Raw genomic sequence first — 19,078 nt, 5'->3', positions numbered from 1 at the left:
CTCTAGATAGAGCCCACAGAAGTTTGGGGCCTGTAGGATCGTTATCACAGATAATAAATTATCTGCGTCCAAAATTCCCAAACAAAACTATCTGCACACAGACTGCTCAGCACTCGGTCTAGGGGGCGGGAACCTTGGATTAGAGCCTATACAGTTCTTCCGAGAGAAAGGAATGAGACTAGAAAAGCAAGCTGAATATATATATTAGATTTATTATGGTATCAGGTAAGAAAATATCGCTAAGGTATACAAAATAGAACTCTGCAAAGCTTTGGCTGAATACAAAATTACTGGCTGATAAAAATTACACTCTTACGTCACACTACTAAACACTAATTCTTACTGGTTACCAGATAAAATTACACCACTGATCAGTCACACTATGTTACGAGGTAGTACAGTTATTAGCAGCTTCTCCTGATCACAAGTATGACGGCACCAGCCTTCTGCTCAGGTAAATACCACTAACTAGCCCCCGACTAGTAGGAAATGAATCACCGTGTTTCTCACCAGGCTGAGACCTCAGGGTCGTCTCTCTCGGGAGCTGGCGCGGGACACCTCACAGACTCAAGCTGGATTCACAGCGAGTCTCAGTCGCAGCTGGAAGGGAACTCTGCAGCAGATAAGGAGGTCACAGGTCACGCAGGGCAGGTACAGCTGAACCATGATACTTTCCTCCAGATACACAGTTCATCAGTTGGTGGACCATATTAGGTCTCACTGGTCTTATTTACCTCCACCTTCTTCCAAGGCTTCCGAATAACTCCTTTCTTTGTTCCCGCTCTCCCCGTACCTCTTGGTCTGGTGGCTGCAGGAACCAATCTGGATCTTTCTTGGTTCACTGCGTGGCAAGAACAGTTCGTTGTTCTTGACCTTCAAGTTGTTACATTTTGGTATGCATTTTCTGTTTCTCACCCGCCTTACTGGAGCCAGCCTCTCAGGGAGATAAGGGGGCCTGCTTTGCCCACAGCATGTCCTTGGTGTTGAGCTTCTGCTGTAATTTTCCACAAGCTGCAAATCTGTCTCTTGCTGACACAGAGATGTGCGGGTCAGAGTGTACAGCCTCCATTTTGCTGTCATAGGATTATACAGGCCATGGCCCGCAAGGTGAGACACACAGGGAAATACTCCTACAGGCCCCAGAGAGACTCTCTGCCTAGAGACATTATTGCGTGCTTTCATGACTACACCATGAAGGAGAAGGTGTGGAGAAAAGCAAGAATCCTGGGCGAAGTCACATGGAATAACTACAAGGTTAAGGTTTTCCAAGATTTAGCCAAGGCTACTCTACAGCGTCGGAGAGATATGCGTGATGTTACTACTTATCTGCAGCAAGCCGGTTTGAGATACAGGTGGCTTTACACTTTTGGATTACAATTTTCTGTTGGTGCCCAGACGCGCAGAGCCCAAACTACAGTAGAGGCTTGGCGAGCCCGCTCGGAAATGGGCCACTCAGATCTTCCTACCTCAGCAACTATTAGCCAGGACGCAAGCTTGCCCCCTAAATCAAAATCAACGTGGCAAAAGGTCTGTAGAGGGGGAGGCCGCAGGCTTTCGGGGCTTTGGTTGGAGGTGAGTGCAGCCACCTGACGAGTTCTGGACTGCTTCAGTCTACATTTATTGTTCATGGAGTCATAGCACCTCGTAGGTGGGACAGTGATGCTTATGAAGGGGGATGTTTGATGTTTCATTGAATGCGCAGAGAATGAGTGAAATGACGGAGCATGTGGTGTGTAAGATGACAAAATCAGTGTGGATATATTGTTGAGTTAATTGGGGTCAGGGAGAGTATTTGCTTCCAGTTAGCGAGCCGATTTCTGGCAAGGGCACACTTCCTCAGAGAGTTAACTGGCCAGTAGCGGAAGTGGTCAGTTGATCGGGGATAAGGGGAGGGGGGACGGGGGAGGGTGGTGGGTTGGGATTGCAGGTGGGTTCATGGAATGTTAATGGTTTGAATGATCCAAGGAAAAGAAGTATTATTTTTAGGGAGCTACGACGTCTCAAATGGGATGTGGTTCTGCTTCAGGAAACTCATGTGAGGAAGAACGATACACTAATACTTCGCAGTAGGGAATACGGTGTGTGTTACACGCACGCTGACCCCAGAGGGGGTAAAAAGGGGGTTAGGCAATCTATATAAGACCAGGGATACCCTTTACTAAAGAGAATACATATTTAGATGATTTTGGGAGATGCTTGGCGGTCAAAGACTGCTTGTATGATGAACCAGTAACCTTTATCAATCTGTATGTATCAAATGTGGGACAGGGGGAATTTATTTGGAGTATTTACAGGAGGCTCTTCCTCACTTTGTCTCTGGAAGGGTGATAATGGGATAATGAGGTGATATTAATTTAACTCTGACATCTTTAGATCACTCCAGGGAGGTGTGCTTTGGCCCACAGAGAGAAATCCTTGCATTTGGTCAAAGATTTAGATCTGCTTGAAGTATGGAGACTACAACATCCGGGTCACCGCTCATACTCCTTTTATTCCCACGCACAACAGACTTATCAAACATATAAACGGCGAGTGACCGAACTCACTCGCAAATGCGCAGTAAAGACCCTCTCTGTCCCGCCCCCACGTCAATACGTGTGATGGGGGCGGGACAGAGAGGGTCTCTACTGCGCAAGGGGAGGGACAAAACTGCCGTCGCTACCGCTTCCCTCCCCCCCAAGGTCGCCACCACCACTCCCCCCACCCGGAGTCACCGCCGCCACCCACCCTCCACCCGGGCCCTCGAACAGCGTCAACACAGCACACAGCTCAGCTGAGCTGCCGTCAGCCTTCCTTCCCTGCCTGTGTCCCAGACACAGGCAGAGAAGAAGGACAGCAGCTCATCTGAGCTGTGTGCTGCATTCCCGCGCTGTTTCAATAGCGAAGCAAGGGCCCGGCCCGGGTGGAGGCAGGGGTGGTGGCGGCGACTCCGGGGGGGGGGGGGGCGTAGCGGTGACCTTGGAGGGGCAGCGGCGACCTCGGCAGCGGGGGGGCCTTGCAGCGGCGAGGAGAAGGGGCCTTTCAACACCCCCCCCCCCGTCCTATACTAGCCCGTTTTTACGGGCTCAATGGCTAGTACAAGAATAGATGCCCTCTGTTGCAGCCGAACGTTATGGGGTCTGGTGCAGGATACTGAGATTGGGAGTATACATGCTTCTGATCATGCCCCAGTCTGGGTTCACTTTCTCGGCTTACATGGAGAGATACGTCACACCTTTTGGAGGCTGAATGAATCAGTGCTGGGAGATGTGGAAGGTCTGTCATGAAATCCGCAAGGTCATAAAAAGCTATGTGGAAAATGATACAGGAGAAGTTTCTGACGGTATTCTTTGGAATGCTCTCAAAGCAGTAGTTTGAGGACATCTTATTAAGTGGGCAAGCGAGAGAGATGTATTAAGAAGCTGGAGCTTCGCACACAACTTGTGCAGATGGAGACTGCACCGGGGGGGGGGGGGGGGGGGTGGATACCAAAATTTTACAATTGTTGGGCTGTCATCTAGAATTGCAAAAACTTCATTGGCTACCAGTACAATACAGGGCTAAATTTAGAACTCTATGTCTGATCTTCAAGGCCCTGAAAGGAAATGGCCCTGAGTACCTGGAAAAATAGGAAGATACTCCACACACCGCCAAGGACACTAAGGTCATCCTAAGGACTTTCACTAACCACACCCTCTCCAAAAGACATTACACGATATGATACCCACAAGCTAGCCTTCTCCGGAGTAGCCCCCACACTCTGGAATGCACTGTCTGAAAGGCTGCGCTTAACACAAGACTATCTCTACTTCAGGAAGAAGGTGAAAGCTTGGCTCTTCAACCAGGCCTTTACTAGAAGAAGTAACTAACTCATTAGTCTCACTCACACACACAAGGAGTACTCAAGCTGCATATGCTGCAGCAGGACATGTTTATCCACTCCTAGCTGAGATAACATTTAACCATTTCTCTGACCTTATGTGCAACTTTCTTTACATGAATCACCTTACTTTCTAACTCTTCCTACTTTCTTACCCTTCTATATGTTACATCTTTGCTTCACCCTTCGCTATCACCTATAATGTTCTATTACGTATTGTGTTGACATTGTAAATAGTATACCATGCCATACTTTGTATTGTTTTTTAAATATTTTTACTGCTGTAATTGCCTATTGCTCAAGCTTGATCTATTCTCACTGTACACCGCCTTGAGTGAATTCCTTCAAAAAGGTGGTAAATAAATCCTAATAAATAAAATAAAATAAATATTTTTTGTTTAAATTTTACATAAAAACTTCCCTACTGAAACAATGCAGTCCTAATATCTAACCAGGGACTTTTTTGTCTAACTTACCTCCCCATCACAAGCCCCAGACAATATTGTAGCCAAGCTCTCGGGATGCTTGGCCATACAGTTAACTCCATCTCTGTGACCATCTAATGATGCCAGATAAGGCTTAGCAAAGACACGTTCCAGCTTGACTGCATTTAGGGCTCTTGTATATTCCCTTGGTACTTCAAAAGGATGTAAAGTAGGGTCATAATTTCTTGGAACTGTAATAAAACAGAGCATATCATTAAGATCCACTGACAAAGTGGGAAAGTACTCAATCAAATCCCCTTACAAATCATGCTATAAAAAAGCTAATATCAGCCTTAGAAATAGATTTTCTAAAATAAGAAATCTATTCACTTTTTTCCCCATATATGTTTATATTAATTTTTTCTTTGGCACAGTGGGTCTTACTTTCACCTCCTTTCAGCTCGCTTGGATACAGTGCCCCCTCCGATAGGCTGGAGGTATATGAACATATTTTAATTCTTAAAATACAACTGACTGCCATGAGCCCTAAAAAGGAAAATTATCAAGATGGAATATCTTTATTAACAAAAGTCTGTACAGAAAAAGCAACAGAAGCATTTTGTGGTTTGATAGTTCTTCCTTATATGGAGAAATTTTACCTATAACCTTCTAGTTTCCTAAACATGAAGGACTTATTCCCTGTCACAGAATCCAGAACTATTTGCATGATAAGCCCTCATTCTAACATTAAAGCATGGAAAATTTAAATTTAATGTAAAGTTGTATACTTTATATAGAAATAACCTCAGTGTTCAAAGGAGATTCCAAGGCCAGGCTCCACATATAAACATTAAGAATATGGGTAGGCAGCAGGTATGATCTCCATAAAGATGTGTGCATATCCTTCCCCCTTCCCCCCCCCCCCCCCCATGGCAAGGGTTAGTGATCAAAAACACTGTCGCTCTTATATGAAATTCTATGCATGCAGATTTTTTATAGCCACTTCATACAAATGTTAATATATAGGTTTCTAGAATTCCAGACTGTTGACCCGGATAGGCATTGTTCACCCATCTGCTAGTTCATCTTCAAACACATCGTAAGGTCCGTCTTTCTCTGTCTAAATGCTGCCAATCATAGCATGTATAAAGGAAGAGTTATTTATGTATTTGATATCAGCAGAATGTTTTCATAGTTATTTGGTGTAGAAATGTAAATATAATCAACCCTCACGGAATTTCCTTTATATGCCTACACCTGCCCAGAATAAACAAATTTCATTTTAATGTTCTCTACTTCCTTTCAAGCATAAAAGTCACTGTCTTCACTCATCTGAATATTTATACCAGAATCACATAGCTCCTGTCCCAGAAGGATGCACAGCATTGAGTTTTCAGGGTAACTAAGCGATACTAACATGTTTCTTCTCTTACTGCTTACTAAGGGGTGTTAATACATGCAAAAGCACCAAAATTGATTTGAAACTCATTCTTCATAACTGGACAGAAAACTCACAGATCAAATGCAACAGCCGATATAATTCTTTATCTTATGTATAAGTACATAAGTATTGCCATACTGGGAAAGAACGAAGGTCCATCAAGCCCAGCATTCTGTTTCCAAAAGTAGCCAATCCAGGTCACAAATACCTGGCAAGATCCCCAAAAAAGTACAAAGCATTCTATACTGCTTATCCCAGAAATAGTGGATTTTCCCCAAGTCCATTTAATAATGGTCTATGGACTTTTCCTTTAGGAAGCCATCCAAACCTTTTTAAAATTGCGCTAAGCTAACCGCCTTTACCACATTCTCTGACAACGAATTCCAGAGTTTAATTACATGTTGAGTGAATAAAAATTTCTCTAATTTGTTTTAAATTTACTACTTTGTAGCTTCATCGCATGCCCCCTAGTCCTAGTATTTTTGGAAAGCGTAAATAGATGCCAGTTCAACTCCACTCATTATTTTATAGATCTCTATCATACCTCCCCTTAGCCGCCTTTTCCCCAAGCTGAAGAGCCCTGTCAGCTGCAGCAGAAAAATATACATTTATCCAGGCTTGCTATACCACCTTTGCTGACTCAGCAGATCAAAGAGGCTTACAAAAAAAAAGCTTTTAAAACAGGTTAAGGAACTACGTTTATAAGAAATGGCATGCCCATGCTGACTTCATACATTTCAAATTCTTGCTGACCTCCTTCCAGTCTGCTCTTTTACTTGCCAAACAGGATTATTACAACCAGTTGACAAATTCTCTTGGCTTAAACCCTCGACGTCTCTGCCACACTGAACTCTCTCCTCAAAGTGCCTTCACCTCCAACTCCCTCTTCACTTTCTCCCCAGTCTCTGGCTGAGTACTTTCATGAGGTAACGGAATTCAAACATGCGTGGGATAAACATAAAGGAATCCTGTTCAGAAGGAATGGATCCTCAGGAGCTTAGCCGAGATTGGGTGGCAGAGCCGGTGGTGGGAGGCGGGGCTGGTGGTTGGGAGGCGGGGATAGTGCTGGGCAGACTTATACGGTTTGTGCCAGAGCCGGTGGTGGGAGGCGGGGCTGGTGGTTGGGAGACAGGGATAGTACTGGGCAGACTTATACGGTCTGTGCCAGAGCTGGTGGCGGGAGGCGGGGCTGGTGGTTGGGAGGCGGGGCTAGTGCTGGGCAGACTTATATGTTCTGTACCCTGAAAAAGACAGGTACAAATCAAAGTAAGGTATACACAAAAAGTGGCAATATGAGTTTATCTTGTTGGGCAGACTGGATGGACCGTGCAGGTCTTTTTCTGCCGTCATCTCCTATGTTACTATGATAAGGTTCACAAAATTAAACTTTAATTCTCAACCAGGTCACCTCCACCTCTCCTTCCCTTAGTCCATTCTCTCAACCCTCCAACCCCTGCCTCCTTTTCTGAAATCACTGAAGAGGAAACTACACATCTTCTTTCCTTCTCAAAACTAACTACCTGTTCCTCCAATCCTATTCCCACCCACCTACTTAACACTCTCTCTCCTACTGGCATCCCTTTTATCTGTCATATCCTCAATCTCACTTTCTACTGCGACTGTTCCTGATGCCTTCAAACATGCCGTAGTCACACCACTCCTCAAAAAAACTTCATTGGACCCTACCTGTCCTTCCAACTATCGCCCCATCTCCCTCCTCCCTTTCCTATCCAAGATATCTGAACGTGCCGCTCACCGCCGTTGCCTTTACTTTCTTTCCTCTTAAGTTATTCTTGATCCACTTCAATCTGGCTTTCGCCCCCTTCATTCCACTGAAACAGCACTTGCTAAAGTCTCCAATAACCTGTTCCTGACCAGATCCAAAGGCCTCTATTCTATCCTCATCCTTCTCGATCTATCTGCTGCTTTTGACACTGTTGATCATAGTCTACTCCTTGATACGCTGTCCTCACTTGGATTTCAGGGCTCTGTTCTTTGGTGTTTTTCTTCTTATCTCTCCCATCGTACTTTTAGTGTATACTCTGGTGGATCCTCCTCCACTTCTATCCCACTGTCAGTTGGTGTACCTCAGGTTATCTGTCCTTGGACCTCTTCTTTTCTCCATCTATACTTCTTCCCTTGGTACTTTGATCTCATCCCACGGTTTTCAGTACCATCTTTATGCTGATGACTCCCAGATCAACCTCTCCACTCCAGAAACTTCAGGAGAAATCCAGGCCAAAGTATCAGCCTTCCTGTCTGACATTGATGCCTGGATGTCTCACTGCCATCTGAAACTAAACATGACCAAGACTGAGCTTCTTATCTTTCCCCCTAAACCAACCTCTCCTCCTCCCCCATTCTCTATGTCTGTGGATAACACTCTCATCCTCCCTGTCTCATCAGCTCATAACCTTGGGGTCATCTTTGACTCCTTCTCTGCATATATTCAACAGACTGCTAAAACCTGCTGTTTCTTTCTCTATAATTTATTTATTGCACTTGTATCCCACATTTTCCCACCTCTTTGCAGGCGCAATGTGGCTTACAAAACATCATGGATAATGGAAATGAGAAGAGAATAGATATTTGGTGTTACAGAAGGATGCATGATAATAATATAATAGAAGGCATTATTAACATTTCTGGACGTATGTATGGGTTTCATAATGATTTGATCTTAGTGGTATATCTTGTCGAATTCATCCTTTCCTTTCTGAGCACACTACCAAAATCCTTATCCACACTCTTATCACCTCTCGCTTAGACCACTATCCCATCTCTCTCCCCTTCAATCTGATCAAAATTCTGCTGAACGACTTATATTCCGCCAGTGTTGCTATGCTCATATTAGCCCTCTCCTCAAGTCACTTCATTGGCTCCCTATCCATTTCCGCATACAGTTCAAACTCCTCTTATTGACTTACAAGTGCATTCACTCTGCAGCTCCTCAGCACCTCTCCACTCTTATCTCTCCCTACACTCCTCCCCAGGAACTCCATTCACTGGGTAAATCTCTCTTATCTGTACCCTTCTCCTCCACTGCTAACTGCAGACTCCGTTCCTTTTATCTTGCTGCACCATATGCCTGGAATAGACTTCCTGAGTCGGTACATCAACTCCAACTCTGGCTGTCTTCAAATCTAGACTAAAAGCCCACCTTTCTGATGCTGCTTTTAACTCCTAATCCTTACTCACTTGTTCAGTACCCATGTTTTATCATTCTCACCTTAGTAATTCCCTTATCTCTTATTTGTCCTGTTTGTCTGTCCTAATTAGATTGCAAGTTCTGTCAAGCAGGGACTGTCTCTTCATGTCCAGTGTACAGCGCTGCATATGTCTAGTAGTGCTATAGAAATGATAAGTAGTAGTAATAAATAAATGATAAAAGTTTTAAGTACAGGTTACAATTCCCGTGGGAGGTGGTGGAGATGAAAACGGTAACGGAATTCAAACATGCGTGGGATATGCATAAAGGAATCCTGTGCAGTAGGAATGGATCCTCAGAAGCTTAGCTAAAATTGGGTGGCAGAGCAGGTGGGGGAAGAGAGGTTGGTGGTTGGGAGGCGAGAATAGTGGAGGGCAGACTTATATGGTCTGTGCCAGAGCCAGTGATGGGAGGCGGGAAATACTGCTGGGCAGACTTGTACGGTCTGTGCCCTGAAAAAGGCAGGTACAAATCAAGGTAAGGTATACACATATGAGTTTATCTTGTTGGGCAGACTGGATGGACCATGCAGGTCTTTTTCTGCCGTTGTCTACTATGTACTTTACTTGTTAAAGTATTACCCAAAAATCATATGAGCAACTTCACTACTACTGAAAAGTTTAGGGAGATGCTACTATTCATGACAATTCTAGGGGACATATCAAAGAGCAGTACACATAGCTCAGGACAGGACCTTGGGCAGGAAGGGCATCACTGGCACCTTCAGCCCATAAACACTTTCATGGACTGCAATGATGATGAAACAGTGATGTAAAATAACAAACCTTTCAAAAAAATATGACTTGTGGTAAAATATCATATCATATTACAATATATACCGGAAAAAAATCGGGGGGATTACCAGCCAGCAGTGGTTTTAAACTACTTAGAATCATTAAGATTTTCAAGCTATTCACAATTAATACTCAGGAGCGATATCCCTATGAGATGAAAACAACGTGTATAAAACATCACTCTCATGTACGTTTACAACAAATTAGCTATCCAGAAAAAAAAAACATCGGGGTCCCCAGGGACAGGTAAGAAAGTACAAAACGGATCATGAGGATTAATCCGTGGGATCCGTAGTTTACCTGGCTGGACCCTCTTACGAACCATGTCTCACCTTTCTGAATGTCCTTCTTGGTTTCTCTAACATAATCGTCAGGATTCCTGCACAGAATCTTCACCTTCATGATCAGGCAGCACTCACCATAACCAAAACCAATAAGGCAATCTCCTTTACCACAACAATCCACGTTACACTGCCACACTATCAGTCTTCTCCGGCAGTGTGGCAGAGGTCAGAGGGCAACCATTGACGCTACCCTGTCACCAGGTTAGATTGAGAACCGACGTCATGACGTCATAAAGCTGAAGCCAATTAGGTTAATCTCCCTTTCATCCTCCTCTGTGTAGCCCTCATCCCCATTTACCCAACACAAAGTACTACTACTACTACTTGACATTTCTAAAGCGCTACTAGGGTTACGCAGCGCTGTACAATTTAACATAGAAGGACAGTCCCTGCTCAAAGGAGCTTATAATCTAAAGGACAAATGTACAGTCAGTCAAATAGGGGCAGTCTAGATTTCCTGAAAGGTATAAAGGTTAGGTGCCGAAAGCAACATTGAAGAGGTGGGCTTTGAGCAAAGATTTGAAGGTGGGTAGGGAGGGGGCTTGGCGTAAGGGCTCAGGAAGTTTATTCCAAGCATAGGGTGAGGCGAGGCAGAATGAGCGAAGCCTGGAGTTGGCGGTGGTGGAGAAGGTTCAGGCGCAATATAAGACGTGCAGCAGAGTTCTGAACAGATTGAAGGGGGGATAGATGGCTAAGTGGGAGGCCAGTAAGGAGTAGGTTGCAGTAGTCAAGGCGAGAGGTAATGAGAGCGTGGACGAGAGTACGGGTGGTGTGCTCAGAGAGGAAAGGGCTAATTTTGCTGATGTTAAAGAGAAAGAAGCGACAGGTCTTGGCTATCTGCTGGATATGCGCAGAGAAGGAGAGGGAGGAGTCGAAGATGACTCCGAGGTTGCGGGCAGATGAAACGGGGAGGATGAGGGTGCCATCAACTGAGATAGAGAGTGGAGGAAGAGGAGAAGTGGGTTTTGGTGGAAAGACGATAAGCTCGGTCTTGGACATGTTCAGTTTCAGGTGGCGGTTGGACATCCATGCAGCAATGTCGGATAAGCAGGCCGATACCTTGGCCTGGGTCTCCGCGGTGATGTCTGGTGTGGAGAGATATAGCTGGGTGTCATCAGCATAAAGATGATACTAGAAACCATGAGATGAGATCAGTGAGCCCAAGGAAGAGGTGTAGATTGAAAAAAGAAGGGGTCCAAGGACAGATCCCTGGGGAACTCCAACAGAGAGCGGGATGGGGGTGGAGGAAGATCCATGAGAGTGTACTCTGAAGGTGCAGTGGGAGAGATAGGAGGAAAACCAGGAGAGGACAGAACCCTGGAACCCAAATGAGGACAGTGTGGCAAGAAGTAAATCATGATTGACAGTATCAAAAGCAGCGGATAGATCAAGGAGGATGAGGATGGAGTAGTGGCCTCTGGATTTGGCAAGGAACAGGTCATTACAGACTTTAGAGAGTGCCGTTTCTGTCGAGTGTAGAGGGCGAAAACCGGATTGAAGCAAGCAAATTATCTGCTCTATCCACGTTGTCGTTCTTTATTGTTGGTAGCATTTTAATTTTAGCTCACTTATATTTTTTAACATGCCAGCTTGTGCAGCATACGAATGAACAAAGAGGAAGTATTGATTTCATTGGTTAGAGTAGTAATTAGTTCTAAATTGTATTTTTGTCATTTGAAAACTATTGAAAACTCACTTCTTCAGTCTAGCTTTTAAGGCAATAAACACTCCTGTCAAATAAACTCATGCCATTCATTTTTAATTCATCCCACATCCCACTACTCCTCCTGTTTATCCCAGTTAATCCTAGACCTTTGCCTTTTTTCTCCATATTTCAATTATCTAGCTTAAATCACTAAGTGCTTCTTTTACAAAGCTGTGCTGCCAATTCCCACGCAGCAAAGGAGAGGAAGCCCATAGAAACTGAATGGGTTTCTTCTCATTCGCAGCACCAAGGATCTGCAGCGCATCTTTGTGAAAAAGGCCCTAAGTATTTAATTACATCTGTTCCTAACTCAAGTTTTACTGGTCTAACATTATATAATGTATTTTACTTTCTGTTAATATATTTTTTTGTGCAGAGATGTTTTCACCTGGTAAAGGGCCACCAAAACAGACATCATGTTATGAGAATCGGTGCATAACAATCAGACTTACTATTTATGAGAATTATTAAAAAAAAACATTAATTGGGTTGAAACCTGGGAGCATTTTACATCTTTTCTTACCGTGTCTACATCATAAGAAAAAGATGTCATGTGGGAACTTGTTGTTTTGTGTAATGCAGAGATATATTATAAAAATGCACTTGCCTTTTTTTATTACTACTATTTCACAGAGAGGTATTGAATAATGAGGGAAGGGCTTCCTTCATACAGACGTTCTGTCCAAGTCAGGCTAAATGTGCCAACATTGTCCATTTCAGCACACTATTAGCCACCTAGTTCATACAATTTAATTATGTTCAGTGGAAAATAAATCTGTTAGCTCAGGCTGCTTGTGCAATGGTTTTGCTTTTTAAACCCAAAGGAGAATCCTAAGGGTGTTTGAACAATTAGGTATAAACTGTGTGGTTTCTGACTTTGCTTGTTTTGTACTGCTTTGGGTTCTACTGATCTGTACATCTGCTATCTAGAATTTTGGAAGATGGACATTAGAAAATAAAAATGAAGTTTTGGATGTACTCTGTAGAAGTTGTTTACTTTTGCAATGTGTGTATGGATGTCTGTTCTGGTGTGTGCGTTTGATAATGTTTGAATAACTGTCTATACTTATGGCTATGATATCTGAACATGCGGCATCATTAAAAGACAGACTTTTAAATGCTCAGTTGGGTATATATGCTAATCTCAACTTTGTTAAATGTTTCAGACATATCCATCTACTTACTCCCATGATATAACTGATTTCTCTTATTCTGTCTCTCTGAATTTTATTTATTTATTTATTTGTTGCATTTGTATCCCACATTTTCCCACCTATTTGCAGGCTCAATGTGGCTTACATAGTACGGTGATGGCGATTGCCAGTTCCGGTGTGAGAAATACAGAGTGGTATTGCGTTAGAGTTCATGAGTGACGTGAATTAGGAAAACAGGGAGGAAGAGTTAAGTTTTGTCCAGTTCTGGTATAGGTTTCTTTGTGTTGCAGGGTTCAGGATGTTTAATTCGGATCGTTATGGTATGCCTTTTTTAACAAGTTGTTTTTTAATGATTTCCGGAAGTTTGTTAGGTTGTGCATTGTTTTGATGATGTTTGGTATTGCATTCCATAGTTGTGTGCTTACGTAGGAGAAGCTGGATGCATAGGTTGATTTATATTTTAGTCCTTTGCAGCTTGGGTAGTGGAGATTTAGGTATGTGCGTGATGACCTTTTTGTGTTTCTGGTTGGTAAGTCTATGAGGACTGTCATGTACACCGGGGCCTCACCGTGAATGGTTTTATGAACCAGGGTGCAGATTTTGAACACAATTCGTTCTTTGAATGTAAGCCACATTGAACCTGATTTTTTTCTTTGGGGGGGGGGGGGATAATGTGGCTATAAATGTTTTTTTTAAAGCTCCTTTATCCTCCATCATTTAAGACACTGCCTATCCAGTTGGGTGGTGATGGTACAGGGAAAGCACCTAACCTTTATTGTTGCTTTCGGCACCTAACCTTTATACCTTTCAGGAAATCTAGACTGTCCCAATTTGACTGCCCCTATTTGACTGATTGTACATTTGTCCTTTAGATTGTAAGCTCCTTGAGCAGGGACTGTCCTTCTACGTTAAATTGTACAGCGCTGCATAACCCTAGTAGCGCTTTAGAAATGTCAAGTAGTAGTAGTAGTAAGTAGTAGTCTAGTGAAGACTTTTGGATGCATGACTAGGAAGAAAAACATACACTTATTTATTCAATATCATAGTTCCTGATGTACATCCACGAAACAACCTTTTAGGGACAGTGTTCATAATGAGCTCCTTTTATTATTGACCAGATAGAGGAGATAAGAGTTTTCAGTTTTGGCACAGTGTAAGTCATCATAAAAACAAAAAATGTATTTACATTAGTCGCCTTACTTTCTAACTCCTCTTACCTTTTTTATGTTAACCATCTCTCTGACCTCATGTGCAACGTTTTTAAATGAGTCACCTTATTTTCAAACTCCTCTTACTCTCTTATCTATCTGGGCTCTGTTTACTACACTGTACTAGAGGTGCATGAGCATTTTTAGCACGCGCTAACCATTAGCGCATGCTGTGTAGGCGCCCACAATATTCCTGTGGCCGCCTACACAGTTAGCGCGCACTAATTTTGTGCACACACTAAAAACACTAGCACACCTTAGTAAACAGGGCCCTGTATGTTCCATCTTTGCTTATACCCTACACTGTAAATTTTAATGTTTTATTACGTATTATGGTGCCTTTGTAAGTACTATACCATACTTTGTATTGTTATTTGAATATTTTTACTGCTTTGTCTATTGCTCATGTTTGATTTATTCTTTACTGTATACTGCCTTGAGTGAATTCCTTCAAAAAGGCGGTAAATAAATCCTAAAGAAATAAATATACATAAACAAGAAAAACAAAAGAGATCTGCATGAAACAAAACATTTATTTTTATGTTGACTTATAAAACCTGAAACATGCCCAAAACAGACTAATCAATCTGTGTGTTTAAAATGTAAACTTCTACAAAACAGGTGAAGATGTGAATCCATGTGGCCCAATGAAAGGACAGTTTAAATGTACTTCCACTTAATTTCAGTATATTCCATCTTTATAACACCAGCCTTCCCAAGGCAGATTACAACAAGATGAACCCATCAGGAAACAGGATATCCTACTACTACTACTACTATTTAGCATTTCTATAGCGCTACAAGGCATACGCAGCGCTGCACAAACATAGAAGAAAGACAGTCCCTGCTCAAAGAGCTTACAATCTAGTAGACAAAAAATATCCTCATTTACATTTGCTGTAAATGTACAGAACAGTGTAGAAAAATGAGCACAAAATACAGCATTTGTAATGTATGTATTTATTTATTTATTTATTTGTAACATTTGTATCCCACATTTTCCCACCCATTAGCAGGCTCAATGTGGCTTACAAAATACCGTAAAGGCAAACGCCAACTCCGGTAGGGGTAAACAAATATAATTGCTGTTTCTACCAGCTACAATAATTTTTAAGCTGTTTTTTAATGACTTTTTACAGACGGACCACGCATAGGTAGTCGTTATTTTTAACAATCTTTTGCCACTGTTTCGGGTGAGCGACAATTTGGTGGCAATCTCCGCCTACTGGGTGAGCGGCGATGACGGATGCGCGGAGGAGAGGGAAAGAGAGATTAACCTACTTGGCTTCATCTTTTTGACGTCATGTCTTCTCCCGTTCTCAATTGAACCTCCTTGGGATGTCCGAATGCACGTTATTCTGCGTGCGTAAGGATCGCTGGAGTTCATTTGCTGGTGGTCTCTCTCGTCCCGCGCGTGCTGGTTTCGGTTTTCTTGTGAGGTTGCAGCGGGCTCGATGTCTCGCGTTGTAACTGAAGCACCTTCTCCGCCGTGCGCTCCTGTCCTTAGTTCGGGACCGGTGCCCGCGACAACCCCCTCTGAATCTGCTGTGCCAGCTGTCATACAGCTCTTCCGCCATGTCAGATACGAGAACTTGCTGGCCGGGCTCAGTGGGGGGCTAGTGTCTACCCTAGCGCTGCATCCCCTGGACCTGGTAAAAATCCGCTTCGCAGGTAAGCACCTTCTGTAGATCTCGGTTATATTAACATTCTCTGGACATATGGCTCACCTTCTCCCCTCTTCAACCACATTTATTCCAACCCTTTAAATAGGTTCGGTAACTGATCTCTCACTCGTCCCAGTCGTTTTGTGACTGTGCCCCCTCCACCTTTTGTTTTATTTTTCTTATAACCTTGCTAACTCTATTTCACACAGGTACTCAAGCACAAGATGAGTTTTATTCAGGAACACTAGGTATGTCCCTGTCCCTAGAGGGTTAACAATCCAAGAGTTCTTTTTACTAAGTGGCCTTAGCGCACTCTTCTGTGGGTCTTTCTCGTGAACTAAGGCCATTTTTAGCACAGCCACCAAACACCCTTCTGGTCACGATGGATGTAGAATCACTATACAGCAACATTCCACATGCGGATGGCATAGCTGCATGTGGAAGACTCCTAAAAAAATCCACACTGGACCATCAATGCTCACCAGAAACTATTACAAAATTAATCAAATTCATTTTAACTCACAACTACTTCCGCTTTAACAATGATATCTATCTACAAATAATGGGCACTGCGATGGGCACCAGGACAGCACCCCAATATGCCAACCTTTTTATGGCTGAGCTGGAAGAGACATTTCTGAATACATACCAGACCAAACCTCTAAAATACTACCGGTATCAATGACATTTTTATGATTTGGACGGAGGGGGAAGAAACTCTGAAACAATTTTACTATTCCTTCAATACATACCATCCTACAATCAGATTCAAAATTGACTACTCCCCAGAAAAAGTCAATTTTTTGGACACCACAGTCTCAATCAGTGACGGCTGTATACAAACATCTATATACAAGAAACCCACAGACAGATGCAGCTACCTCCACAATTCCAGCTTCCACCCTTCACATACAAAAAGATCCATTATTTACAGCCAAGCCACAAGATACCACCGTATCTGCTCGGACCCAGAGGATAGAGACAGACACCTTGAAACCCTGACTGCATCCTTCAAACAGAAAGGCTACAACCCCAAAATAATCTCCAACAATATTGCCTCCTTCCTCAAAACACCCAGTGAAAATCTGCTATAGTACAAAGAAAAAAAAAAGCCACAGACAGAATTCCCCTTATAGTGACATACAACCCAGAGCTGGAGAAACGGAGGAAAATCATAAGAGACCTACAGCTGCTACTCCAGGAAGATGAATTACTGAAAGAGATATTCCCATCCTCACCAGTGCTGGCCTTCCGACAGCCACCAAACTTAAAATACAAGCTGATCAGAAGTAAACTTCCAACACAGATGGAAAAAGAAAAGGGCACGTTTCCCTGTAACACATCCAGCTGCAAACTATGCCAAAACATTTCACAAGACCCCACAGTCATTCACAAGGGAAAAATATTCAACATAAAGGACTATTTTACATGCTCATCTTCCAATGTGGTATATATCGTTCAGTGTAAAAAATGTAATGAAGGATGCTATATTGGAGAAACAGGCCAGATGCTTAAGATTCAATCTGCACAGACATCACATGAAAATAGCAGGTGCCAGTCAAGCCCCCACCCCTGTGGGCCAACACTTTACAAGACCAGAACACTGCAACAGTGATTTCACAGTAAGAATACTGAAAGGTAATTTTAAAACAATACAGGAACATAAGACCTTTGAAATAAGAATGATTGAATATTTTGACACCCAACAAACAGGACTTAATAAGGATCTGGGTTTTCTAACCCATTATAAACCATAAAGCTTTATTTCTCTGTTTATTACCCTCCTCTCACCTACCAACACCCATCCTGTTAGAATATCAATGAAATGATGTCCCCATGCATAGCCCCACCCTCCCACTCTGTCAGACTGTCAAAGTAATGCTTTGATGTTTCTCTTATATATACTATTTGCTACCACATTTGCTTATTTCCGATCTGACGAAGAAGGGCAACCTTCGAAAGCTAATCAAGAAATGTATTAAGTTATGTCCAATAAAAAAGGTATCATCTTATTTTCTTTTCCATGTTTTATTTTGTTTGATTTCTATTGATAACCTTAGCACAGCCAGACATAGCCAATTTTCCATTTGTTGAATTTATCGCCATACATCAATATTGCCATTAGCACATGGTCATCAACAAAAATTAGTGGGTGAGCACTTACAAACACTTATTTTGTATGCAGTAAGGCTAATCGGCGTGTAGTAGTGCAGTCATGCCGAAAAACGCAGAAATGCCCACTCTCCACCAGCTTATACACACTCCCTCTGACTGCATGTGGTTTGCACACCCACAATGCAAAATTGCCACAGGATATCTCAGCATGTCCTGTGGTAAGTCCTCTTAAGGTGCAGTAAGCACACATTAGTGCTTACTGCAGCTTGATAAAAGGACCCCTGAGGCAATGAAGGGTTAAGTACCTTGTCCAAGATCATAAGGAGCAGCAGTGGGATTTGAACTGATTGGTTGTCAGCCCTGTATTATTACCAGTATGCTACTCCGTTATTTCCTGCATATTGTTAAGTCTTTCCTTTCAGCAATCCAGTCACTGAAAGGCACAAGGGTTTGTTTGGTTGGTTGGTTGTTTGTTTGTTTTTGGTTGTTGTGTTGTTTTTTTCCTCTCCTTCTCCCTCCCTGCTTACTGGGGCTAAAAGTATTTGCCCATATCCGAATGTCCAGAAAAGCCCTTTTTCTAGTCTATATTTTATAACATTAAGGGGATAATTTTCAAAGCACTTAGACTTACATTACTGATCACTTTTCTAACATCAATTCAAGAATGGGCTAAACACAACAAACTTTGCCTGAACCCAAGTAAAACCGAGCTTATCTGGGTCTCTAACACAAGCGGACCTGACATCAAAATCCCTTTTGGGAAGTATGAACTCCCCCTCAAATCACAAGTCAGGAACCTTGGAGTACAGTTAGATTCAACGCTTACTCTGATTCCCCAAACCCAATCAACCTTCAAGAGCTGCTTCTACTATTTGTGACAGTTACCCTGCCTCTCTCCTTACGTTGAGAAGGTAAATGTTATCCCAGTGTGCATGCCATGGTAACATCAATGCACTATACAATGGTCTGACTACAAAGGGCTTGCACCAGCTCCAGTTGATTCAGAATGCAGCAGCAAGACTCATAAAAGGTTGCAAGCGACGTGACCACATCACACCATTTGTTTGCAAAAACTTCATTGGCTACCAGTACAATACAGGGCTAAATTTAAAACTCTGATCTTCAAGGCCCTGAAAGGAAATGGCTCCGAGTATCTGAAGA

The 19,078-nt window shown here is 42.8% G+C and overlaps 2 protein-coding genes across 2 annotated transcripts in view; one reads left to right on the top strand and one right to left on the bottom strand.

The window, feature by feature from the left end:
- Window positions 1–10,230, bottom strand: part of DCAF13 (DDB1 and CUL4 associated factor 13) — a 161,749-nt gene extending 151,519 nt beyond the window's left edge. The window contains 2 exon segments of the mRNA XM_030217586.1: window positions 4,336–4,535; window positions 10,060–10,230. Coding sequence (XP_030073446.1) covers window positions 4,336–4,535; window positions 10,060–10,129 — 270 coding nt within the window. The 5' untranslated portion in view covers window positions 10,130–10,230.
- Window positions 10,231–15,490: 5,260 nt separating this feature from the next.
- The window catches only part of SLC25A32 (solute carrier family 25 member 32), a 71,648-nt gene continuing 68,060 nt past the window's right edge, over window positions 15,491–19,078 (top strand). Inside the window, 1 exon segment of the mRNA XM_030217576.1 lies at window positions 15,491–15,809. Within this exon segment, the coding sequence (XP_030073436.1) occupies window positions 15,593–15,809 (217 nt within the window). The 5' untranslated portion in view covers window positions 15,491–15,592.

The sequence above is a fragment of the Microcaecilia unicolor genome, chromosome 1 (genome assembly GCF_901765095.1).
Source record: "Microcaecilia unicolor chromosome 1, aMicUni1.1, whole genome shotgun sequence".
Classification (NCBI taxonomy): domain Eukaryota; kingdom Metazoa; phylum Chordata; class Amphibia; order Gymnophiona; family Siphonopidae; genus Microcaecilia; species Microcaecilia unicolor.
Note: the sequence above shows the minus strand (reverse complement) of the source record. Positions and strands in the feature narration are given on the sequence as shown.